This window comes from Diceros bicornis, chromosome X (genome assembly GCF_020826845.1).
Source record: "Diceros bicornis minor isolate mBicDic1 chromosome X, mDicBic1.mat.cur, whole genome shotgun sequence".
In the NCBI taxonomy this organism is placed as follows: domain Eukaryota; kingdom Metazoa; phylum Chordata; class Mammalia; order Perissodactyla; family Rhinocerotidae; genus Diceros; species Diceros bicornis.
This window is the reverse complement of record NC_080781.1, coordinates 77708921-77736027: the sequence shown is the minus strand read 5'-3', so window position 1 is coordinate 77736027 and position 27107 is coordinate 77708921. Positions and strand designations below refer to the sequence as shown.

The window sequence follows — 27107 nt, the reverse complement described above, 5'->3', positions numbered from 1 at the left end:
TCCAGCAGTATGGCAGAATAGGAATCCTCATAAACCTTCCTGCTAAAAACAACTAAAAATGCTGATAAAATACTTTTAAAAACCATCTTAAATGCAGGAATGATCTGGGAAGCTGTTTATAAAGACTATTTAGAAGTCATAAATTAAGTGAAGATAGAAACCCATGGAGATGAACACTAAAACCAGCTTTTACCTTGACATCATTTGCTATAAAAGATAGTTCATGGAGTATAGGATCAGGAAACAAAACCCAGAACAGCCTCGAGATAGGCAATCTTACTGAAGACCCTATAAAGCTGGCATCTCAAAATGTTACGTCCTTAATGTAAGGGTGAAATAGAAATAAACATTTCACTCCAAGGGACTGTTAGAAAATTGATTATCTCAAAAATTGGGTACCGAGTGGAGAGGAAGGAAATATTTCCTAAGAATTGGCAAACACAAGTGAGAACTCATATAATATGCAGTATAAAACTATCTGGGTAATCTGAGAAATCTCAAACCAACAATATATTTAAAGTGCTTCCAGGCTGGCAGCCCCCAAAGATGCTTGGCAGAAGCAAATAAATATCTCCTTTATGGAGGAAGCTACTCAGACTTCAAAAAATTACAACAGATAAAGTTCCAAAAGATATGAGACCAAAATTTAAAAAAAATTAGAAAACACGAAGCATCTGGACAAGAGCTAGCAAAAAAAAAAAAAAAAACCCCAACAAAGAGCAGACTCAGATCCACAAAGAATGTAAGTATTAGAATATATAATATCAAATACATATCTTTCTATTTTTTATTGATGTCATAATAGTTCATAACATTGTGAAATTTTAGTTGTACATTATTGTTTGTCAGTCACCATATAAACGCGTCCCTTCACCCCTTGTGCCCACCCCCCAACCCCCTTCCCCCGGTAACCACTAAACTGTTCTCTCTGTCTGTGTATATATTTTTATTTTTAAAGAAATGAAAGGGGGAAATATGAGTTAAAAGCAAGAGACTACAAAAATTACCAAAACTAATGAAAATAAAGAGAGAGAGAACTTCTAGAACTGGAAATCGAAAACTTAAATCAAGAACTCAATGGACAGGTTTGATAGATTGGATACAGTTGCTGAGAGATTTAGTGAACTAGTAGATCTGAAAAAATTATGCAAAGAAATGAAAAAAAAATGAAAGAGATATATAAGATAGAGTGAGAAATACTAACATATATGTCTAATCAGAGTTCCAGAGGAGAGCAGAAAGAATGGGGCAAAGGTAATATTTGAAGAGAATGGCCAAGATTTTTCCAGAATTAATGAACTGAATACTTGAAAGATTCAGAAATCCAACATATCTGAAGCAGAATAAATAAAAAGTAATCCAAAATTAGACAAATCATAACACCATAACACCAAAGACAAAGAGGGGATGTTAAAAAAATAAAAGCCAGAGGGAAAAGACAGATTACTTTCAAAGGAATAATTAGATAAACTTTCACTTCTCAAAAACAACATTGGAAGGCACTATATAATATCATAATATCTTCAATGTGCTAAAAGAAAAGTAACTCAATTGAGAATTATATACTCAATAAAATATCTTTGTTTCAAAAATGAGGGTGGAAGTAAAGACATTTAGACAGACAAAACCCGAGACAGTTTGCAACCAAATAACCCTAATTGAGAAATTTTAAATCATGTACTTCAAGCAAAAGAAAAATATTCCCATTGAGAAGATCTGAGATGCAAAAAGGAATGATTTGCAAAGAAAGTGGTAAATACGTGGATAAATCTAAACCAATTAATATATAAATACTAATGTTTATGTGTATTTAAAATAGAACTAAATCCCTGAACATCAATATAGTACAAATTAGGAGGGGATGACAGAAATTAAAATGTTTTAAGTTCTTAATATTGTTTGGATGGAGGGTAAATATATTGATGAGACTTGAAACGAATGCAGGTTAAAATTTCTAGGGTAACCAGTAAAAAAAAATACAAAGAAGGCATAACTAACAAACTTTGTTGTGGAAAAAATAAAAAGAGAAAAAATAGTCAATCCAAAAGAAAGAAAGGAAATAAAAGAACAACAGAAGAGGTAAGAAAAACAAAAAAACACAAAAACTTGGTAGAAATAATTCCAAAGATATTAGTAATTATAATAAATGCAAATGGATAAAATGATCTATTTAAAAGTCAAAGATGATCAGATTGCATTTACAAAATACAGTCACATGCTACTTATGAGACACTCCTAAAACAACCATTTAGAAAGGTTGAAAAAAAAAAGAATGAAAAAAACGCATATTGAGCAAATAGCAACTAAAAAGAAAGCTACTATAAGCTATATTAACATTAGACAGAATAGACTTAAAGACAAAAACCATTACTAGAGATAAAGTGACTATATTAAGACAAAAAGATTTAAAAACTAGAGATATTATTATCTTAAACTTGTATGCATCTATTAACATATCTTCAAAATATATGAAACAAGGAGAAATAGATAAATTCATCATCGTAGAGGGAATTTAACTTATTCTCAGCAATTGGGTGATCAAAAGCAGATTTAAAAAAAAAACTAATAGTAATAAGCAGGGGTGGGCAAACTACAGCCCATGTGCTGGTCAACTATTTGTGTAAATAAAGCTTTACTGAATCACAGCTATAATCATTCATTGATGTATCCTATGGTTGCTTTTGTGTTACAACAGCAGTTGAGAGAGTTGCAAATCTTTAAAATATTTACTATATGGCTTTTTAAGAAAAAGCCTGTTGACTCCTGGTACAGAACAATATAATCAATAAGCTTGATCTAACAGATACATATAAGGACACTGCATTGAACAACTATAAAATACATATTATTTTCAAGCACAAATGGGAATGTATAAAAAATTGACTGCACCCTGGGCCATTTCAGGAACTGAAAGTTTTAGGAAATTTCAAAGGATTGGTATAAAGAACATGCTCTCTTACCACAAAAATCCCATACTTAATGGTGAAAGACTGAATGTTTTATCCCTTATATCAGGAAACATACAAAATATCACTCTCAAAACTTCTATTCAACATTGTACTGGAGGTTCTAGACAGTGCATTCAGGCAAGAAAAAAAAGAACAGAATGTATCAAATTGGAAAGGAATAAATAAAACTATCTCTATTCACAGATGAAATGATCTTGTATACAGAAAATCCTAAGGAACCCACAAAAAAACCTACCACAACAAATAAATGAATTCTGCAAGGTTGCAGGGTAAAAGATCAATATACAATAATCAATTGTATTTTTATACACTAGCAATGAACAATCTGAAGATGATTTAAGAAAACAATTCCATTTACAATGGCATCAAAAAAATACTTAGGAATAAATTCCACAAAGAAGTTTAATAAGACTTGTACACTGAAAACTACAAAAAATTGTTAAAAGAAATAGAGAAGATATAAATAAAGGGAAAGACATCCCATGTTCTTGGATTGGAAAGCTAAATATTGTTAAAATGTCAATACTCTCCAAATTGATCCAGACTCAATGCAAGCTCTATGAAAATCCCACTTGCCTTTTTTCCGTAAAATGACAATTTGATGCTAAAATTCATATGGATGTAACAGGGACCCAAAATAGCCAAAACAATATTGAAAAAGAAGAACAAAGTTGGAGGACACATAGGACACACTTCCCAATTTCAAAACTTGTTACAAAACCATAATGTGATATTGCTATAAGGATGGACATATAGATAAATAGAATGGAATAGTGCGTCTAGAAATAAATCCATACACTTACAGTCGAGTGATTTTCAACAAGCGAACAAAAAAAATTCAATGGAGAAAGAATAGTCTTTTCTATAAATGGTACCTGGACAACTGGATATTCACATACAAAAGGATGAGGTTGGATCCCTACCTCATGCCATGTACAAAAATTAACTCAAAATGGATCATAGAACTAAATGTAAGAGCTAAAACTATAAAAATCTTAGAAGAAAACATAGAGATAAATCTTCGTGACTTTGGGTTAAGTAATGGTTTCTTATATACAACAGCAGAAGCACTAGCAACAAAAGAAAAATAAATAAATAAATTGGACTTCAACAAAATTAAGAACGTATGCTGCAAATGATACCATCAACATAGTAAAAGAACAACCCACAGAGAACACTTGCAAATCAGGTATCTCTTACAGGACCTGTATCCAGAATATATAAAGAACCCCTTCAATTCAACAATAAAAAGACTTATTATCTAATTTAAAAATGGAGCAAGGATTTGAACAGACAGTTCTCCAAAGAAGATGTACAAATTACTAGTAAGCACATGAAAAAATGCCTGACATCATTACTTATTAGGGAAATGCAAATCAAAACCCAATGATGTATTATTTCACACCTAGTAGGATGCCTAGAATGAAAAAAGACAGACAATAACAAGGGTTGGTAAGGATGTGGAGAAAATGGAACCCTCATACACCGCTGGTGAGAATGTAAAATGTTGCAGTTGCTTTGGAAAACAGCCTGGCAGTTCCTAAAAGCTTAAAGACAGAGTTATCATATGGACCAGAAATTCCACTCTTAGGTCTATACCCAAGAGAAATGAAAACATGTCAACACAAAAACCTGTACACCAAAGTTCATAGCGGCATCAGTCATAATAGCCAAAAAGTGTAAATAACCCAACGTCCATCAACTGAAATGGGGATAAACAACATTTGCTATATCCGTAGACTGGAGTATTATTCCATAATAAAAAGGAATAACATACTGATACATTCTACAACATGGATGAAACTTGAAAACATTATGGTAATTGAAAGAAGCCAGTCACAAAAGGCCACATATTGTATGATTCTATTTATATGAAACGTCCAGCGTAGGCATAACCATAGAGAAAAAAGTAGATCAAGGGTTACCAGGGGCCGGAGAGAAACTAGAATTGCGAGTGACTGATAATGGGTATAGGGTTTCTTTTTGCAGTGATGAAATTTTTCTAAAATTAGTAGTAATGTTTGCACAACTCTAAATATACTAAAAACCAATTAATTGAAATAAAACCCACTAAAACATCAATGTTTGTGACTTTTAATTTCTTAGACATGAGACCAAAATCATAATTCATAAATTTAAAAATTGATAAATTGGACTTTATGAAAATTAAAATTTTCTGTTCTTCAAGAGACACTGCTAAGAGGAGGTAGTATGGGCAGAATAATGACCCCCATCCAAAGACACTCATGTCTTAATCTCAGGAACTCATGAATATGTTATGCTACATGGCAAAGAATTACCCTTTGCATATGTAATTAACATTAATCAGGTGACCTTAAGATATGAATATTTTCCAGGATTATCTGGGTGGGTCCAAAGTAATCATAAGACATTAAAAATAGAAGAGGGAGGTGAAAGAGTAGAGTCAGGGGGAGATGTGACTAAAGAATGGTCAGAGTGATGCCATGTGAGAACGACTTACACTACTTTTGAAAATGGAGGAAGTGGGACACAAGCCAAGGAATGTGGGCCGGCCTCTATAAGCTGAAAAAAGGAAGGAAATGGATTCTCTTGAGAAGCTCCAGTGAGGAATGGCAGCCCTGCCAATATCTTGATTTTAGCCCAGTGATATTTGTGTCAGAATCCTAACTTACAGAAACTGTAAGATAATAAATTTGTGTTGTTTAAAGTCACTAAGTTCACAGTAGTTTGTTACATAAGCAACGGAAAACTAATACAGAAGGAAAAGATAAGCCACAATTTGGGAGAAAATATTTGTAAAACACATACCTGATATACTGCTGAAATCCAGAATATATAAAGAACTTTCAAAGCTCAATAATAATAAAAAATGACCTACTAAAAAAGGGCCAAACATTTTAACAGACTCTTCACCAAAGAAGATACATGAATGGCAAACACACACATGAAAAGATGCTCAACATAATTAGTCATTAGAAAAATACAAACTAAATGTACAACGTTATACCTCTACACAACCACTAGAATGACAGATATATAAAATGATGTTCAACTTCATTAATAATATGGAAACGCAAATGAAAATCATGAGATAGCATATCAATACCACCTGTTCAGCAAATTAAAGTCTGACAATATCAAGCGTTGACAAGAATGTGGAGCAACCTAAACATTTATACACTTCTTGTGGGAATGTAAATTGGTACATACACTTTGAAAAACAATTTGGCTTAGTAAACTTGAATACAATAATGTTCATAGAAACATTTTAATTGAAAAAATTTAGAATGTATTACTAAATTGGAGTACAACCACACAATGAAATATTATAAATTACAGAAAAATATATAAATTACAGCTATGTAGAAAAATTTGGATGGACTTCAGGAATGTTGAGCATGAAAAGGCATCTGAAGAATAAAAAAGGTGAGATGTAGAAAATTACATGCAAATATGTTTCCATCAATATATAGCTGAAACACTTGCAAAACCAAAAAACATATTGTTTAGCAAAACAGACATATAAGGCAAAATTAAAAAGAAAAGGAGCAATAATCAAAATTCAGGGTTCTGGTTATCTCTGAATGGATAGAGATGAGATGAGAACATAGGAGTTTTAATTTTGTTTTCCTTTAAACTGAGTGGTAGGTATATGATTCTCCATCATATTATTTTTATACTTGTCATAAACTGATTAAACAGCCTTTAATGAAAGCAGAATATGAAAAATTTAAAGAGGTAAGGACTTATTTCTTTCAAAAAATATATAGTTTTTGCTTTTATATTCAGGATGTAGCACCTTTCTATGAAGTTTGATAAAGACACAATGGGGAGAATCAAGTTTACAAATCAACAGCAAGGGAAATAGATTATTAACGGCTTTGGATTTGATCTTCTACCAGCAGCAAACATGAGACAGTGTAGATTTGGTAAAACTTCACCAGTAATGGGTCACAAAAGTCGTATTTTACAATTTGATGACCCTTTGCTACCCATACCAAGATTAAAGAGTTAGTGTTTCTCTTTCTGGACTAATGTTTGAATTCTAAATTCACCACGTTGGCAAATATGTATAATTAGGAAGGTCAGAGGGGCATATTTTACATTAAAGGTGCATTTCACATATAGAAAGCAGGTACACAGCAGGTAGGGAAATCCTCCAGTTCCCCTGGAAAGGGAGCATGCGTGTGGACGCATGGGTGTTAGAATGGACAAAATTATTTACTTATATGTTTGTCCATCATGTCCCCAGCCTCTCAATTCTTTACGCTCCTCAATTCCAAAATTTCTGAGTCATTAAGTGTTCTTACTCTCTCCTCTATCCCAACCAAAACCTACTGATTATTCATTTATACCCCAGGATAAATTAAATTAATAGTTTAAAGAACAGGTTTGTTATCTGTGGTCTATTGTATGCAAAATTCTGTATATGCACTTTTCTATGAAGAGCATCCAAAGTTTTCATCAGATTCTCAAAGGGGTCAAAATGGTTAAGAACCAGTGCTTTAAAGTATTTTCCTTCTTAGGTATGGACATTCAAGCATACTTGAAAAGTCTATGATAAAAGTATTTATTGAAATGATTAAAAAATTGACAAACTCTTAGCTAGACTAATTAATAAAAAAAGCGAGAAGACACAAAGAAATAAAATTAGAAATGAGATAGGAGACATTACAACGGATGCCCCAGAAACAAAAATAAGGGACTATTATGAACAAGTATATGCTAACAAATTGGATAACTTAGAAGAAATAGATAAATTCCTAGAAACACACAACCTACCAAGACTGAATCAAGAAGAAATAGAAAGCCTGAATAGACCAATAGCCAATAAGGAGATTGAATTGGTAATCACAAACTCCTCAACAAAGAAGAGCCCAGCACCAGAAGGCTTCACAGGTAAATTAAACATTCAAAGAAGAACTAATACCAGGCCTTCTTAAACTCTTTCAAAAAACAGAAGAAGAGGAAACCCTTCCAAACTCATTTTATGATGGTATCACTCTAATACCAAATCCAGAAGAAGACATCACAGGAAAAGAAAACTACAAGCCAATATCCCTATGAACATAGATGCAAAAATCTTCAATAAAATACTAGTAAACTGAATTCAACAGTGCATTAAAAGGATTACACAACATGAACAAGTGGGCTTTATCTCTGGTATGTAAGGATGGTTCAATACATGCATACCAATGTGATACACCATACTAAGAGAATGAAAGATAAAAACCACATGATCATCTCAGTAGATGCAGAAAAAGCATTTGACCAAATATAACATCCTTTCATGAGGAAAAACTCACAACAAAATAGGTACAGAAGGAGCTTACCTCAACTCAATAAACGTCACATATGAAAAGCCCACAGCTAATGTCAAAATCAATGGGGAGAAATTGAAAATATTTTCTCTAAATCCAGTACAAGGCAAGAATGCCCAGATTTGAAACTTCTATTCAACATAGTACTTGAAGTCCTAGCCAGAGCAATTAGACAAGAAAAAGAAATAAAAGGCATCTAAATTAGAAAGGAAAAGTTAAATTATCTGTTTGCACATATGATCATATATGTAGAAAACTCTAAAGACAATAAAAAACTGGTAGAACTAATAAACAATTCAGTAAAGCTGCAGGATACAAAATCAACATACAAAAATCAGTGGCATTTGTATACACAAACAACAAACTATCCAAAAAAGAAATTAAGAAAACTATTCTATTTACAATAGTAATAAAAAGAATAAAATAGTTAGGAATCAATTCAACCAAAGAGATGAAAGACTTGTACACTGAAGACTATAAAACCCTGATGAAGGAAATTAAAGACAACACATAAATGAAAAGATATCCCATGTTCATGGATTGGAAGAAATAATATTGTTAAAATGTCCATATTACCCAAAGTGATCTACAGATTCAATGCAATCCTTATCAAAATCCCAATGGCATTTTTTACAGAAACAGAAAAAAATCCTAAATTTCATATGGAAAGACCCCAAATAGTCCCCAAATAGGCCAAAAGACCTCAAAAGACCCCAAATAGCCAAAGCAAAGTCTTGAGCAGGAAGAACAAAGCTGGAGGCATCACACTCTCTCATTTCAAAATATATTACAAAGCCATAGTAATCAGAATGGTATGGTACTGGCATAAAAACATATAGACCAGACGTCAGCATCATGGCAGAATGAGCTTCCCACATTGAACTCTCCCCCTCTAAGACACAACAAAAAGGACATTCATATTCCAACAGAAGCTATTCACACAACACAGGGGACGTCTGAGGCATCCAGGCAGCCATACACCTGAGGACAGAGGTGCTAGAATCCCCAGAGGAAGTGGAAGGAGGTAAGAGGAGTTCCTTTCCTTCCCCAAGCACTGCGACCCAGAGACTGAGACTACAAGGCTCTCAGAGGAGGGGGAGGGGCGGCTCGCTGTGTGAAAACCGGCACTCTCCAAGACCCCTCACAGTCTGAGGGGATCCCCCTATGGAGGGAGTGGAACTGTTGCAAGGGTAGTTTCGGCAAGCTAGCCCCTCAGGAGAGCAGAGAGCGACAATGAGGCGAGAAACCTCTGAGATAGGCGAGGCAAAAGTAAGTGCCCATTCCCCACCCGGCCCACCTGACTGGCGCTTCAGCTCAGCAGCGCTTCAGCTCAGCCCTGTCCCCAGAGGCAGCAGCCCCCAGGCGCCCGGGCCCCACCAGCAGGGGCAGCGTGACCGCCCCACTCCCATAGGCAGCGGCCCCCATGTGCCTGGGCCCGACCAGCACTGAGGCAAGCCTGTGCCCCGGCACCAGAGGCAGTGGCAGCTCAGGCCCCACCACACCACAGACCCAACTGCTCTGGCAGGACCAAGCCACGGCCCCAGCTTCCCCAGCTTCCCCATGCCATGGCCCCAGCTCCTTTGGCTGAACCGTGCCCCTCCTCCAGCCCCTTCGGCTTGACTGCCACGCCCTCCCCGCCCCCCCCCCGGCTCCAGTGGCTTTGGCTTGGCCTGTGCTCAGGCTCCAGCTGACTTGGTGCCAGCAACTTCAGCCCACCACAGTCCAGTTCCAGCTTCTTTGGCCCAGTGGTGCCCTGGCACCTCCTTCTTCAGCCCAGCGCACTCCAGTTCCAGCATATTTGGCCCAGAGGTGCTCCAGCTCTTCCTTCTTCAGCCCAGTGCACTCCAGTTCCAGTTCCTTTGGCCCAGCTGCGCTCCAGCTCTTACTTCTTGGGCTCAGCGCACTCCAGTTCCAGCTTCTTTGGCCCAGTGCACTCCAGTTCCAGCTTCTTTGGCCCAGCGCACACCAGTTCCAGCTTCTTTGCCCCAGCGGCGCTCCAGCTCTTCCTTGTTCAGCCCAGCGCACTCCAGTTCCAGCTCCTTCTGCCCAGCGGCACTCCAGCCCCTGATTCTTTGGCCCAGAGGCACCTCAGCCACAGCTTCTTCAACCCACCTGCACCTGAGCCCCAGCTGCTTTGGCCTAGCTGCACTCCAGACTCAGCTGTTCCCACGCTTCCCCCCCAGCAGCCTCCACTCAGCCACAACTCATATCAGCCAGTGGCTGGTGAGAGTGCCCGCGGATTGAAGCAGGCCAGAATACACAGCCTATGACCCCCACCCAGCGGCAGCAAGAAGAAACTGTGACCGTATATTTTCACTATGAGGAAAAGTAAGCCAACACTGACAGGTACCATGCAAAAATATATTAAATCTCCAGACCAAAAGGAAAATGACAAGCACCTAGAAGTCAACCCAGAAAGCACAGAAATGTATAACTTTAATGACAGAGAATTCAAAATAGCCATCATAAAAAAGCTTAATGAAATAAAAGAAAACACAGACAGACAATCTAATGAAATAAGGAGTTTCTTCACAAAAGAGATTGAAACTGTAAAAAAAATACAATCAGAAATCTTAGAGATGAAAAACACAATAGAGGAGATAAAGACAAATCTGGAAGCGTTAAGCATCAGAGCTGACAATATGCAGGAAAGAATTAGCAACATTGAGGACAGCAATGCAGAAATGCTCCAGATGCAGGAGGAAAGAGAACTAAGACTAAACAGAAATGAAGAAACTCTCTGAGAAATACCTGACTCAATTAGGAAATCCAACATAAGGATTATAGCTATTTCAGAGGGAGAAGAGAGGGAAAAAGCAGCAGAGAACTTGTTCAAAGAAATAATATCGGAGAACTTCCCAAACCTGGGGAAGGAGCAGGAAATACCAGTGAATGAAATAAATAGGTCTCCTAAATATATCAACAAGAAAAGACCCTCTCCAAGGCATGTAGTAGTAAATTTGGCAAAAGTCAATGACAAAGAAAAGATATTAAGGGCAGCTAGACAAAAAAAAAAAATAACATACAAAGGATTTCCTATCAGGTTCTCAGCCAATTTCTCGACAGAAACTTTACAGGCTAGGAGAGAGTGGAACAATATATTCAAAATTCTGAAGGACAAAAACTTTCAGCAAAGAATACTCTATCCAGCAAAAATATCCTTCAGATATGATGGAGAAATAATAACTATTCCAGATAAACAAAAGCTAAGGGAGTTCATTGCCACAAGACCCCGACTACAAGAAGTGCTCAAGAAGGCCCTCATACCTGAGGAAAAAAAGAGAAAGGGGATTCAAATTTTTGAACAAGGAGGAAAACAGGTTGACAAAAGCAGAAAAATTGCAGTCCTTTACCAAAATAGATTAGCAAACACTTAAATATAAAACCAAAGATCAAGGGAAGGTAAGCACCAAGCATAAATATAACCTCATCATGTTAAACACGAACTCACAACACAAGAAGGAATAAGATGCGACAACAATAACTTAGAAGGGGAAGAGGAAAGGGATTGAATTGACTTAGTCTAAGGGAATAAGAGGCCATCAAAAAATGGACTATCACATCCACGAGATTTTTTATACAAACCTCATGGTAACCACTAACCAAATAATCAGAACAGAATCACACACAATAAAGAAAGAGAAAACTAAGAGAACCCCCATACAGAACTACCAAACTAAATTGGTAGTCCAAAACACATGGGACGAGAAACAAAAAGAATGCAAAAGAACGAGAAAAAGACAGATAAAATAACAACAACAAGCCCCCACACATCAATAATTACCCTAAATGTAAATGCACTGAACTCTCCAATCAAAAGACACAGAGAGGTGGGGTGGATTAAAAAACAAGACCCAACAATATGCTGCCTCCAGGAAACACATCTCTGCTCTAAAGACAAACACAGGCTCAGAGCGAAAGGATGGAAGACGATACTCCAAGCTGACGGCAAACAAAAGAAAGCAGGTGTTGCCATACTTATATCAGACAAAGTTGACTTCAAGATAAAACAGGTAACGAGAGACAAAGAGCGGCAATATATAATGATAAAAGGGACACTCCACCAAGAAGACATATCACTTTTAAATATATATGCACCCAATACAGGAACACCAAGGTACATAAAGTAACTATTAACAAACCTAAAAGGAGATATTAACAACAACACAATAGTAGTAGGGGATCTCAACACCCCACTCTCATCAATGGACAGATCATCCAGACAGAAAACACATGAGGAAATAATGGACCTAAACGAAAAACTAGATGAGATGGACTTAATAGACATATACAGAGCACTCCACCTAAACACAGATTATACATTCTTCTCAAGCGTGCATGGAACATTCTCAAGAATAGACCATATGTTGGGAAACAAGGCATGCTCATATAAATTTAAGAAGATTGAAATCATAACAAGCATCTTTTCAGACCATAATGCCATGAAGTTAGAAATCAACTACAAGGAAAAAACGAGGAAAGCAACAAAGCTGTGGAGACTCAACAACATGCTACTAAACAACCAATGGATCATTGATTAAATTAAAGGAGAAATCAAAGCATATAGGGAGACAAATGAAAATGAAAATACACCGTACCAACTCATGGGATGCAGCAAAAGCAGTCTTGAGAGGGAAACTCATAGCAATACAGGCCCACCTTAACAAACAAGAAAAAGCCCTAATAAGCAACCTCAAACTACACCTAACAGAATTAGAAAAAGAAGAACAAACAAAGGCTCAAGTCAGCAGAAGGAGGGAAATAATGAAAATCAGAGGAGAAATAATTGAAATTGAAATTAAAAAAACAGTAGAAAGGATCAATGAAACAAAGAGCTGGTTCTTTGAGAAGGTAAACACAATTGACAAACCCTTAGCCAGAGTCACCAAAAAAAAAAGACAGAAGGCTCAAATAAATAAAATTAGAAATGAAAAAGGAGAAATTACAACAGATACCACAGAAATACAAAAGATTATGAGAATACTATGAAAAACTATATGCCAACAAATTGGACAATCTAGAAGAAATGGATTACAAGTAAAGAGATTGAAACAGTAATCAAAAACCTCCCCAAATATAAAATTCCAGGACCAGATGGCTTCTCTGGAGAATTTTACCAAACATTCAAAGAAGACTTAATACCTATCCTTCTCAAACTATTCCAAAAAATAGAGGAAGATGGAACACTTCCCAACACTTTCTACAAGGCCAACTTCACCCTGATACCAAAGCCAGACAAAGACAATACTAAGAAGGAAAACTACAGACCAATATCCCTGATGAACATAGATGCAAAAATCCTCAACAAAATATTGGCAAACCAAATACAGCAATACATTAAAAAGATCATACAGAATGATCAAGTTGGATTTATACCAGGGACACAGGGATGGTTCAACATCCGCAAATCAATCAATGTGATACACCACATTAACAAAATGAGGAATAAAAACCAAATGATCATCTCAATAGATGCAGAGAAGGCATTTGACAAGATCCAACATAAATTTATGATAAAAACTCTCAAAATGGGTATAGAAGGAAAATACCTTAATATAATAAAGGCCATATATGACAAACCCACAGCAAACATCATATTCAATGGGGAAAAACTGAAAGCCATCCCTCTGAAAGCAGAGACAAGGGTGCCCACTCTCACCACTCTTATTCAACACAGTACTGGAGGTTCTGGCCAGAGCAATTCGGCAAGAAAAAGGAATAAAAGGAATCCAAATAGTCAACGAAGAAGTGAAACTCTCGCTGTTTGCAGATGACATGATCTTATATACAGAAAACCCTAAAGAATCCATTGGAAAACTATCAGAAATAATCAACAACTACAGCCAAGTGGCAGGGTACAAAATCAACTTAAGAAGTCAGTTGCATTTCTATATACCAACAACGAACTAACAGAAAGAGAACTCAAGAAGACAATCCCATTTACAACTGCAACAAAAAGAATAAAATATCTAGGAGTAAAGTTAACCAAGGAAGTGAAAGACCTATACAACGAAAACTATAAGACATTACTGAGTGAAATCAATGATGACATAAAGAAATGTAAAAAGATTCCATGCACTTGAACTGGAAGAATAAACATTGTTAAAATGTCCATACTACCTAAAGCAATCTACAGATTCAATGCAATCCCAATCAGAATCCCAAGGACATTCTTCACAGAAATAGAACAAAGAACACTAGCATTCATATGGGGCAACAAAAGACACCGTATAGCTAAAGCAATCCTGAAAAAGAAGAACAAGGCTAGAGGAATCACAATCCCTGACTTCAAAACATACTACAAACCGATAGTAATCAAAACAGCATGGTACTGGTACAAAAACAGACACACAGATCAATGGAACAGAATTGAAAGTCCAGAAATAAAACCTCATATCTATGGGCAGCTAATCTTTGACAAAGGAGCTAAGGACATACGGTGGAGAAAGGAAAGTCTCCTCAATAAATGGTGTTGGGAAAACTGGACAACCACTTGCAGAAGAATGAAAGCACACCATTTTCTTTCACCATACACAAAAATTAACTCAAAATGGATCAAAGACCTGAAACTATAAAACTCCTGGAAGAAAATATAGGTAGTACACTATTCATCATCAGCCATAAAGGGATCTTTTTGAATTCCATGTCTACTCAGACAAGGGAAACAAAAGAAAAAATAAACAAGTGGGACTTCATCAGATTAAAGAGCTCCTACAAGACAAATGAAACCAGGATCAAAATGAACAGGGAACCCACCAGCTGGGAAAAAATATTTGCAAACCATATATCTCACAAGGGATTAATCTCCATAATATATAAAGAACTCACACAACTGAATAACAAAAAAACAAACAACCCAATCAAAAAGTGGGCAGAGGAAATGAACAGACACTTCTCCGAAGAAGATATACAGATGGCCAATAGGCACACGAAAAGATGCTCAACATCACTAATCATCAGGGAAATGCAAATCAAAACCACACTAAGATATCATCTTACACCCGTTAGAATGGCTATAATCACCAAGACAAAAAGCAATAAATGCTGGAGAGGCTGTGGAGCAAGGGGAACCCTAATCCACCGCTGGTGGGAATGCAAACTGGTGCAGCCTCTATGGAAAACAGTATGGAGATTCCTCAAAAAATTAAAAATAGAAATACCATATGGTCCAGCTATCCCACTACTGGGAATCTACCCAATGAACCTGAAATCAACAATCCAAAGAGGCTTATGCACCCCTATGTTCATCGCAGCATTATTCACTATAGCCAAGACATGGAAGCAACCCCAGTGTCCCTCGACTGATGATTGGATAAAGAAGATGTGGTATATATATACCATGGAATACTACTTAGCCGTAAAAAACAAAATCGTCCCACTTGCAACAACATGGATGGACCTGGAGGGTATTATCTTAAGTGAAATAAGCCAGAAAGAGAAAGACAAACAGTGCATGATTTCACCCATATGTGGAAGATAAACCAACACACGCACAGACAGAACTGTTTGGTGGTTACCAGGGGCTAGGGGGGTGGGGGGTGGGCACAAGGGGTGGAGGGATGCACTTATATGGTGACTGATAAACAATAATGTACAAAAAAAAATTCACAATAAAAAAATATAGACCAATGGAACAGAATAGATTGTGTAGAAATAAATCCATGCATTTATAGTCAACTGATCTTTGACAAAGGTACTAAGAACACACAGTGGGCAAAGGATAGTCTCTTTGATAAATGTTGCTGGGAGAACTGGATATCCACATGCAGAAGAATGAAATCGGATCCTTATCTCATCTCTCACATCATATACAAATATCAACTCAAAATGGATTAAAGACTTAAATGTAAAAACTAAAATGTAAAACACCAGAAGAAAGCATAGGGAAAAAGCTTCTTGACATTGGTCTTAGTAATGATTTTATTCTATATGACCCTAAAAGCACAAGCAACAAAAGCAAAAATAAACAAGTGGGACTACATCAAACTAAAAAGGTTATGCACAGCAAAGGAAACAATTAACAGAGTGAAAAGGCAACTTACGGAATGGTAGAAAATATTGCAAACCATATATCTGATAAGAGGTTAACATCCAAAATATATAAGGAACTCATAAAACTCAAGAGCAAAAAAGTAACTGGATTTAAAAATGGGCAAAGGACCTGAATAGACATTTCTCAAAAGAAAATATACAAATGGCCAACACGTATATGAAAAGGTGCTCAACATCACTAATCATCAGGGAAATGCAAATCAAAACCACAATGAGATATCACCTCACATCTGCTAGAATGGCTATCATCAAAAGACTAGAGATAACAAGTGTTAGTGAGGGATGTGGAGAGAAGAGAACCCTTATACACTGTTGGTGGGAATATAAATTGGTACAGCCATTATGGAAAACAGTATGGAGGTTGCTCAAAAAGTTAAAAACAGAACTATCATATGATCCAGCAATCCCACTTCTGGGAATATAGCCAAAGGAAATAAAATCTGGATTTCAAAGAGATAACTGCACTCCCGTGTTCATTGCAGCATTATTCACAATAGCCAAAATATGGAAACAACCTAAATGTCCGTCAGCACATGAATAGATAAAGAAAATATGGTGTGTGTGTGTGTGTGTGTATTTGTGTGTGTATTGTGGGAGATCAAAATTGGCCAACCTGAAATATATCTCTTTACTTTAAGTATTTTCTCTGATGGACATTTGACCTCCCCCACTAACTGCCTAAAGAATTTAACTCGGGGTATGGACAGATTGGCAGGGTCCTCGCTAAGCCCATTCTTAACAAAGTTCTGTTTACCAAATATTTACATTTGTAAAGGTATCTCCCTCTGTAGTGGGAAGAGGGGGGGATGACCTTATCTTTGAAAACTCTTATCAGGACAGAAGAAGATAACTTAAATCTACATACTCTTGATTACTATAATTCCTGTCTCCCCGGCCACATTCTCTAGGTGGCCCTGCTAGGGGTTGCCAGACAAACATTTACATTTATAAGGGAAATCTCCATTTGTAAAGGTATCTCCCTCTCTGTATTGGGAAGAGGGGGGATGACCTCATTTCTAGAAACTTATCAGTAGGGAAGATGAGGCCTTAAATCTGCATAATAACTTCACTGTTGTTTACTGTGCTTTACTGGTAATCTCCTGTAACTGACTTCCCACACCCCCAACATCCTCCTTTGTCTTTGGCTGAAGATGGCATTTAAGATGAGAATCTCTGCTATTGTGTTGAGAAACTCAGTTTCCCTGGTTTCTCCCATGTATACATGTTATTAAACTTGGTATTATTTTCTCCTGCTAACGTGTCTTGTTAATTATTTGGCCAGCCAGAAGAACCTTAAGGGAAAGGGCAGAGGGGGATTCTCCCTCTTCCCTGACAGTGTGTAATACTAGATACTGCAAATTTCATGGTTTAAAAAATGTATACAAATGTATACATACAATGGAATACTATTCACCCTTAAAAAAGATATCCTCATGTTTTTGATAACATGGATGAACCTTGAGGACATTATGCAAAGTGAAATAAGCCAGACACAGAAAGAGAAATACTGGATGATCTCACTTATGTAGACTCTAAAACAGACTCAGAAGTAGAGAGTAGAATAGTGGTTACCAGCAGTGGGGTGGAGGGGGAAATGGGTAGGTGTCGGCCAAACAGTACAAAGTTTCAGTTATGCAAGAAGAATAAGTTCCGGAGATCTAATGCACACCATGGTGACTATAGTCCACAATACTGTATTGTATACTTGAAATTTGCTAAGAGGGTAGATCTTAAGTGTTATCACCACACACTCACACACACAAGAAACTGGTAACTATGTGAGGTGACAGATATGTTAATTAGCTTGATTGTAGCGATCATTTCACAATGTATACATATATCCAAACATAAAGCTGTATACCTTAAATACTTACAATTCCTATTTGTCAGTTATACCTATATAAAGCTGAAAAAAAAAGGATTTCAGCTCTACTGTGAGAATTCTGTCTCAACATTCTCAACAAGAAGAACATTCTTATTATAGATTGGAGGCCCTGGGCTTAAATGCCACTTATTGTATAAATACAAATTGTTTATACTCAATTAGAAACTACAATTAGATTCAGTAAGCTATAAAACCACATTTAAATTAAATTGAAACAAAGTAACTAGAACTCACAAATTAATATTTCTTTTCTGTTACTTTTTTATGAAAAAAATGACAAGAAAATAAGTCAAACTCACATCTAGAAAAAAGAAACATCCAGTGATGTCTATGGCTAACCATATACACACAGCCCAATTGCCAGTCATTTTATAGATCTGAATATTGCAAATTTCATGGTTTTAAAAAAATGATCGCCATACGGTTCTGCAGAGTTTTCTAATGAAGAGATTCAATTTTATTCACTAGATGTGAATATAATTAATAAGGCAGGAGTATATTGATACTTAAAAAAAATGTTTAACAAGAAGAGTTGAACTAAAAAAGAATTTTCTGGTTAGCCACAAGTTTACCAGAAGATTCAATTAACCAGAACACCTCATTCATAAAGTGTTTTGGTTTAGTAGAGGCTTTATTGTAAATAGATTTAAACAGAGGCATAACTCACTTTATACAATAAAAGTACCTAGAAATGTTGCATGCAAATCACATTTTCATTCCTTCAGAAATTCTAAGTTCCTCAAGCATTGGATCCTGACTTTCTGAATAGTCCTCTAGCACCTAGCTGGCAACCAACTCTGTTTAATACGTAATTCAATTAAATTCTATTTAAAATTTACTGGGGAATACAACAAATACCAAGGAATCCTGTGTATACCATAACATAGTAAAGAGTACAAATTTATTTTAAAATTCAGAAATATGTAAATTCAGCTATTAGGGACAAATGCTAGTTACTTATCTTCCTACCTAGATTTTTTTTTTTGGTGAGGAAGATTCACTCTGAGCTAACATCTGTTGCCAATCTTCCTCTTTTTTTGCTTGAGGATTAGCCCTGAGCTAACATTTGTGCCAGTCTTCCTCTATTTTGTATGTGGGTCACTGCCACAGCATGGCTTGATGAGTGGTGTAGGTCCGTGCCCGGGATCCAAACCCGTGAACCTGGGCCGCCAAAGTGGAGCACACTGGACTTAACCACTACGCCATGGCGCTGGCCCCCCACCTAGATTTTTAGCATTCCAAAGATGGGAGCGTCAAAATAGGCTTAAAAACATTTCTCTAAGAGCAATAAACATGAGAAAGAATCATGAGAGTCAGCAAGTATGTAGAGAAGTGAATCTATCCTAGACTGCTAAGAACAGTGCCTCACACACATACAAGAGGAGTTCGGCAAATATTTTTCGTTGAGTGAATGAATGAATACCACCTTTATGCATGTCACTTTGGCAACGTATTGATATTTTTCACGCCTTCTGACCTACAATTCCATTTCTAGAAATTTATTTTAAGGAATTAGTTATAGATGTACCTAAAGAATTGCATACAAGGTGTTTTGACAAAGCACTGATTACAACAGCAAAATAATTGGAAATATGCTCAATTTCCAAAAATTTATAGAAATTGTACATTTGATAAAGGTACATTCATACAACAAAATATTTATGCCACCATTAAGAATTCCGTCCAATATCATCCAACTAGTCAGTGGTGGATTCAGGATACAGATTCAAGCCTGTCTAACTCAAGTATACATTTCTAGCTGTGTAGATAAATCTTAGGGGTAACTTGAGGCTGGAAAAGATAAAAAGTACAATGGTAAATAGAATCAGTAACCAAAATTAGATATCAACAGGCTGGCATGATAGACTACATCAATAAGATGAAAGTTAAACAGGCATAAACGTATCTGCAACTGAGTCCAAAAAGTCCATATACATAAGTACAGATTGGGAAAAGACATAGCTTACCAGTAGCCCATGTAAAAAAGTTTAATGAATTTTAAAGAACTGAAAGTTCACTATGTCATGGTCAAAGGCTGATTATAAGCAAGGTTGATTGTGAGGACTCACAAATAAATATAAAAAGGAATGTGACCTTAGGCAGCATTAATAGAAATATGTCATCTAGAACAAGAGAAGTCAGAGTCTGACTATCCTGCAGTCATCAAAATACCTACACCTGAAGAAAACACTAACTGTTCTGAACATGTCTGGCAGAGAATGATCATGATAGTGAGGTAACTTAAAGCTATGACATATAAGGAATGGTTAAAGCTACTAATATACTTATCTGGGAAGCAAAACTACTTAAAGTGTAACTGACATCTGAAGAGTTGTTTTGTGGAAGAGAGATGAGAGTTTTTCTGTATGGCACCAATGCAACAGACACAGGGCCAATGGGTAGAACTTATTATGAGACAGGTTCGTGTTTGACATAAGGAAGGAACTTAAGTTGAATGAGAGCTGTCAGAAAATGGAATGGGCTGCCTTAGCTTCTTTTTTCCAGAGTTTTATTCATGTAGAAGATAAATGACCACTTAGTGTGCCTATTATAGAGGGGATTACAGTACTATACAGAAGGTTGAACTAGAAAACATCTAAGGTCACCTTCAAAACTGAGATCTTAATGAATTTCTTAAACTAAGGCATCCAAATATCAGGTGTACCTGTATACATTTTTCAAGAAAGAAAAATCAGACTGCTTAGAAGTACTAACACCCTATACTACTCAATGATTATTCATTAAGAAAAATCACCAGTTGTTTTTCATTGGAGTTAGGATTTTAGATGTTTGGGTTAAATATAACCCAGTGTTTATTTTGAGACACCTTATAACTATTTCTTTCGACTTATTGTGCCTAACAAATACTTCAAAGATATTTTTGATGAATAGAGGTAACTAAAAAAAAAAACCTCAGAGCTTTTGCATCATATTTATGTTATACAAAATTCACCAACTTTTGTAGGCAAGCTACCTGCTCTGGTTTCACCAGCTGCTTTTTGGATTCTTCTTTGGCTGCATGCACACTTATAGACGCACATATCAGACCTGTAGGCATCGTTGTCAGCTTTCCCATCTGAGAAAGATATAGCAAAAATATATTTTTAATTGAAAAGCTCCCCATCCTCCATTTCCAGATAAAGTTTGGGGGCATCTGAGGAACACTATGGGTTTCATTTAAATTTAGTAAAAACTCAAGCACTCCAAATTACTTTATACATTTTTAGGATATAATTCCTAAAATTCTCTTCTCATACAAGATGGTAGAGTATTATTTTTACCAATTTGTTAACTACCTACTTCATATGGAATATAGCAATATAATAATTACCAGGAAGAAGTGAATTCAAAATCTGAGGGATGAAGTGGGATAGATTATGGTATTCACTCAGCCCACAATATTAACTGAGCAACTACTAAGTGCCAGACCCTGGCCTCAGTGCTTAACAAAGATTCTTGCTCTCATGGAGCTGCCATTCTAGTGGAGCAGAGACAGGTAACAAAAACAATAAATAAATTATATGGTATACTACAAATTGATAAATGCTATGGAGAAAGTAAAGGATAATGGTGATCTGGAGTACTGTGTGATTCAGGTTGCGTCTTGAAATACAACTTACATGTACATTATTTATAAAAATAATTTCCTTCCATTACAAATCTTTTGCCCCTAACTTTCCCAGTGCATTCTTTATCTGTTTCATGCTTAATCTAAACCCAAAGGGACCTCTGTTTTGGATATAACTTGATTTGAATTAAGAATGAAGAAAAATTACTGGATCTAAGAACAAAGTGTTCCAGTGTTTATTCAGGTATCAAAATAATCCTGAAAGATTATCCATTCAACAAGGCCAAATGAAAATCTTTCCTTGGAACAAGTATTTTAAGAGCTTGATTCTTTAGATGGGAAAGGAGGCTTGCGGAAATTAACAAAGGACATCCGGAGGGAAGTCTCTGGCTTACAGATAAGTGGAATTGTGCAAGAACTGGAAGAAACACTGGCCAAAGGATTCTAAATGTTCTCTGATAACAGTGATAGTGCCTGTACTTCATTTCTGACATATTTTTCAATATTTCCTGAGCATATTAAGGGAAGCTACAGGCACTAGTTAAGCAACGGCCTGTTTAAACTAGGCATGACTCTGATTCAGATTGAGACTCCAGAAACATAGGGTAAAATGAAGACAATACTAATAATAGAAATTTTCTTCACTGTTTTTCTCCATTCAAGTCTCCCTCTAGTACATATGTTAGCATCACAGAATGATTTATCTAGGCCTGCCTTCCCCAAAAACCTCACTTTTGATTTCTTATACCCAGTTGGTATTCACTAATGAAATAACGAGATTTCCACTCCATACCTATGGCAGGTATCAATAAAAAAAAAACATTTTAAAACTGATGCCAGCAAAGCTGCTCTCCCACGTACCTGAGAAATTTTGTTAATAAAGCTCTGAAGTGATTATTTGAAGGATGTCAATTCTTACATTTAAAAGCTATTTTTTTTTTGTGAGGAAGATCAGCCCTGAGCTAACATCCATGCCAATCCTCCTCTTTTTGCTGATGAAGACTGGCCCTGAGCTAACATCTATTGTCAATCCTCCTCCTTTTCTTCCATTTTTCTCCCCAAAGCCCCAGTAGGTAGTTGTATGTCATAGTCGCACATCCTTCTAGTTCCTGTATGTGGGATGCCGCCTCAGCATGGCTGGAGAAGCAGTGCGTCGGTGCGCGCCTGGGATCCAAACCTGGGCCACCAGTAGTGGGGCATGCACACTTAACCGCTAAGCCATGGGGCCAGCCCCTAAAAGCTATTTTTTAAACACCTGATTAGACCTTACTCCCTAGATATAAGAAAAACACTTTTGAACTATGCTAACATCTGAAAAATTTTTAACCTAATGTTCTCAGAGTATAGTCATTTTACTTCACATAATGTAATAATAACATTACCAAGCAAGGGCTCACTATCCGACGTGCATAGAGGCCAACACTATGGCACTGGCTTTTGAGAAAAGAAAGAGCTTTATTGTGAGATCAATCAGCAAGGAGACAGGAGGCAAGGCTCTTAAATCTGTCTCCCTGATCCGGGGTTTAGGGTGAAATTGAAGGAGTTAGGGGTAGAAGCTGATTGGCTAGTCTCGAATCAGTCCATATATGGTAATCAAGCTGCTGGAAGCCAGATTTTCCTTATTAAAGGACTTCTTGCTTCATAAAAGCTCAGGTGGCAACAATTCTGAAGATTCCTGGTTCTGGGGTCATCCTGGGGCTACAGGTTCCCACCTGGTACATGCGCAATGCTGTCTCTGGACCAAAGTTTAATTAATCAACAACCTGTTTTAAGGAAACAAACTAGTTTAAGCTGGTCAATGTTTTATGTGCTGTTTCAATAATAACATGTAGACTATAAAACAAATTTATAGGTATTGCTTGATAATTATGATCTAGTGCTCCAGAGTCTGGATTGACTAACTGAACTAGTGGCCTAAAAAGTTAATATACCTTGAAAAATGCCTAAGTATCTTCACTACATTTTTTACTCAGTAGGACAGAGTCCATCCACCTTGACTTTTACTGACGAGGCAATATGGCATAATAGAAGAAAACATGAACTTAGGAGTTGCACAGACCTCGTTTTGAACTCCAGTTGTGGAACTTACTGCCTAATCTCGGCAAGTTATTATTTTTTTTTGTAAGGAAGACCAGCCCTGAGCTAACATCCAATGCCAATCCTCCTCTTTTTTGCTGAGGAAGACTGGTCCTGGGCTAACATCCGTGCCCATCTTCTTCTACTTTATATGGGATGCCGCCACAGCATATCCTAACAAGGAGTGCATCAGTGTGTGCCCGGGATCCGAACCGGCGAACCCTGGGCCGCCACAGCAGAGTGTGCACACCCAACCACTTGCACCACTGGGCCAGCCCCTCCGCAAGTTTCTTAAGCTCTTAGAGACATGCTTCCCAATATGGTAACTACTGGCTACATGTGGTTATTTAAATTTAAATTAATTAAAAATAAATAAAATTTAAAATTTACTTCCTTAGTCACATTAGCCCTGTTTCAAGTGCACAAAAGTGTATTGTAGAGCACAGATATACAATAATTCCATCATTGAAGAAATTTCTAATGGATAGTACTATCTTAGAAGGTGATACATCTAAAAAAAATAGGAATGCCTTCTTTTTTATGATTATCATGAAGATTAAATAAAGAATTACATGAAAATTGCTTGCACTTGCTAAATGGGTAATTATTTTTAGCTCCCCATTCCTTCTGATTGCTGAATAAAGATGTTAAGTGGTTGTGCTTACTCCCTCTTTTTCTTCTCATATATATTTGATGTTAATCAGGTTCTAGTAAGAACCATAATAACAATAAAAAAATATAGCACACTTATTGCCTCTAAACAAAAAAAAAGGCCAAGATTTTGGTCAAAAGAAAACAGGCAGAACAGCACACTCAGGCTTTTTCAAAACACAGGTTATACTAATGAAGAAGGCATCACTATCCAAAGAAAGGCAGCTGACTGTATGCTGCACTGAAAAATTTAGAATCGGGATTGGTGAACCACAGCTCCGGGCTAAATCTCGCCTGGACTCTGAACTAAAAATGTTTTTTTTTAAAAAAAAAACATATGTAAAGATTTGTAAAAACAAAAATAAATGAACAAAAAACAAAGAAGAATATGTGACCTTATCTGTTCTGCAAAGTCTAACATATTTACTATCTGGCTCTTTACAGAAAAAAAATCGCCAACCTCTGATTTAGAAAATCAAATAGGATATTTAAAAAGTATCAGAGCTTCAGAGTATTATAAATCTTACAAGATCATAAGGTTGTTAACTAAATAGCATTAAAATTGAGCAGAGGCGATCCTAGTTTGCAGAAGAAGGTAAGACCTTGAGTTAAAAATTATTTGTAACTTTAAAATAATGATTTATCAACTCAAAATTATAAATGACTTGTTTAAAATCAATGACAGATAAAAACTGGCTCCCTCCAAAAGATAACAGGTCCTAGAACAGAATTCTATCATACACAGATCTACAAATAGAAGACTAAACATGAGGTAAGTCTCCCATAAGATTCAACCCTTCCAAGAGCTTCTGTAATCAAAAAATAGTTGATTTTCATTATTTGCCATAGTTATATTCCATAAAATAGTCACGAACACTGATTTAGGGAATACCAAACCACAGGGTTAATTTCTTGTGAGCTTCTGGTGACATTTTTATCAACTGATCAATACATAACCTTGTTTTTTATGTGTTTCTGTTTAAAGACATCTTATTTAATATATATTGTTGATTCATTAACATTGAACTCACAGCAACAGCATTATAACTCATGCTTGAATGAAGCTTGTTGAACATATATATTTTCTCCGTTAAGGCATATCACAGTTTCCTTTCACTTAAGAACACTAGATAGCACTTCTGCACTATGCATGGGGGCCATTTTAAATAGCGGCATTACCAAAAAAAAAAAAAGGTAAAAAGATGTAGCACTAATTAGAACACAAAGGGGACAACTGTTCACAGTATGAGAGCTGAAACAACAGGGCAGAGCACTGACTTGTCCAACTTCCCTTGGTGTAGTATAAGCCTTGACAGTTGTTTTTTTCATTTTTTGTAATGCAAGTGCCTGACTTAAGCTTTGACTGCTGAGGCATCCATTTCAAAGAGGCATCCATTTCAAAGAGGCATCCACTTCAAAGTGGCTATCTTTAATAAACACATGGCTAGCCACAGGACTAAATAAAGAGCCAGGCCACAGCTTCCTCTGACTGAGGTTCCTTTGTTTTAGAAATCTTGGTTGATTTCAATAACTGACTATTTAGGCTACTTTTTTCTCTTCTTGTGCTTTAAATTCTCGCTTTTATGTTTTAAATTCACCAATAAAGAGTGAGCCCAAGAAACCCTAGGCCCCCACCCTCGACCCCTATAAAAGCAGAACTCCAGGCCTGTGTTCTTTCTCTCTCCACCATCTACCTCACTGTGAGGCCCTAGGTGTGCTGTGTAATTTACAGGTCCTGTGAGTAATAAACCTTTTATTTTTTCAAAGTTTCCTGACATTTATTACTGAAGGGTGTCTTGCAATCATAATAAGAACCACAAGGGTCGGTCCAACCACAACATTCATTATTGAAAGGCTGAGACTAGAACAAAACAAGTGGTGCAGTCACCAAGATTGCATGATTGCCCTTGCAGTTAACCAAGGTTACCCTTTTATTTGTGACTTGCTTACTAACCACCTAACTCAGGAAGGTAACACCATCTGGGAAAGGAGCACAGCTTGCTGGGTGGGTCTGTCTAGCCGCTATCTGCTTTTGCATATTGCCTTTGGTGTATGTAGCCTGTGGTATCCAACCCAAAAGGTCACGGCTGCTATAATAATCCATAAATGTTTAGAACCCAATCATAAAAGTTTAGAACTGCATGATAAATGTTTAGAACCCTGTAATAAATGTTTAGAAGCCCACCAATCAAAACTGTCCTGCCAGCATTTCTGCGTGGCAGCCTGTTCTCCCTAACCTCTTAAATTTCGCCCCAAATCCTGAATCGGGGGGACAGATCTGAGGGCACATGCCCCCTGTCTCCCTGCAGATCGATCTTGCAGAATAAAGCTGATTTCTCCCCCCCAAAGCTGATACCATAATTAATTGTTTTTTTAATGCACTTCAGGCAAGAGAACCCCAATTTTGTGCAGTAACAGTATCTTTAAAGACCGTAAATTGCATAACTTTCTTAAAGATCCATCCATGGTACATGCTTGCTGCCTTTGAGACACCACAGATCCTGAGCCCCCTCAGCTTTTCCCTGAATGAGGCAGAAATAAAAAACATGCCTCATGAAGCATCCCTGCCCCCAAGGGAAAAGCTGACAGGGTACTGAGGCCTC

At 36.7% G+C, this 27107-nt stretch overlaps 1 protein-coding gene across 2 annotated transcripts in view; it reads right to left on the bottom strand.

Moving 5' to 3' along the window:
- APOOL (apolipoprotein O like) overlaps positions 1 to 27107 on the bottom strand; it is an 87070-nt gene that overhangs the window by 24267 nt on the left and 35696 nt on the right. For both annotated transcript variants that reach the window (XM_058536272.1, XM_058536273.1), the window contains exon 2: positions 21184 to 21285. In XM_058536272.1, coding sequence (XP_058392255.1) covers positions 21184 to 21285 — 102 coding nt within the window. The remainder of the gene's footprint in view (positions 1 to 21183; positions 21286 to 27107) is intronic.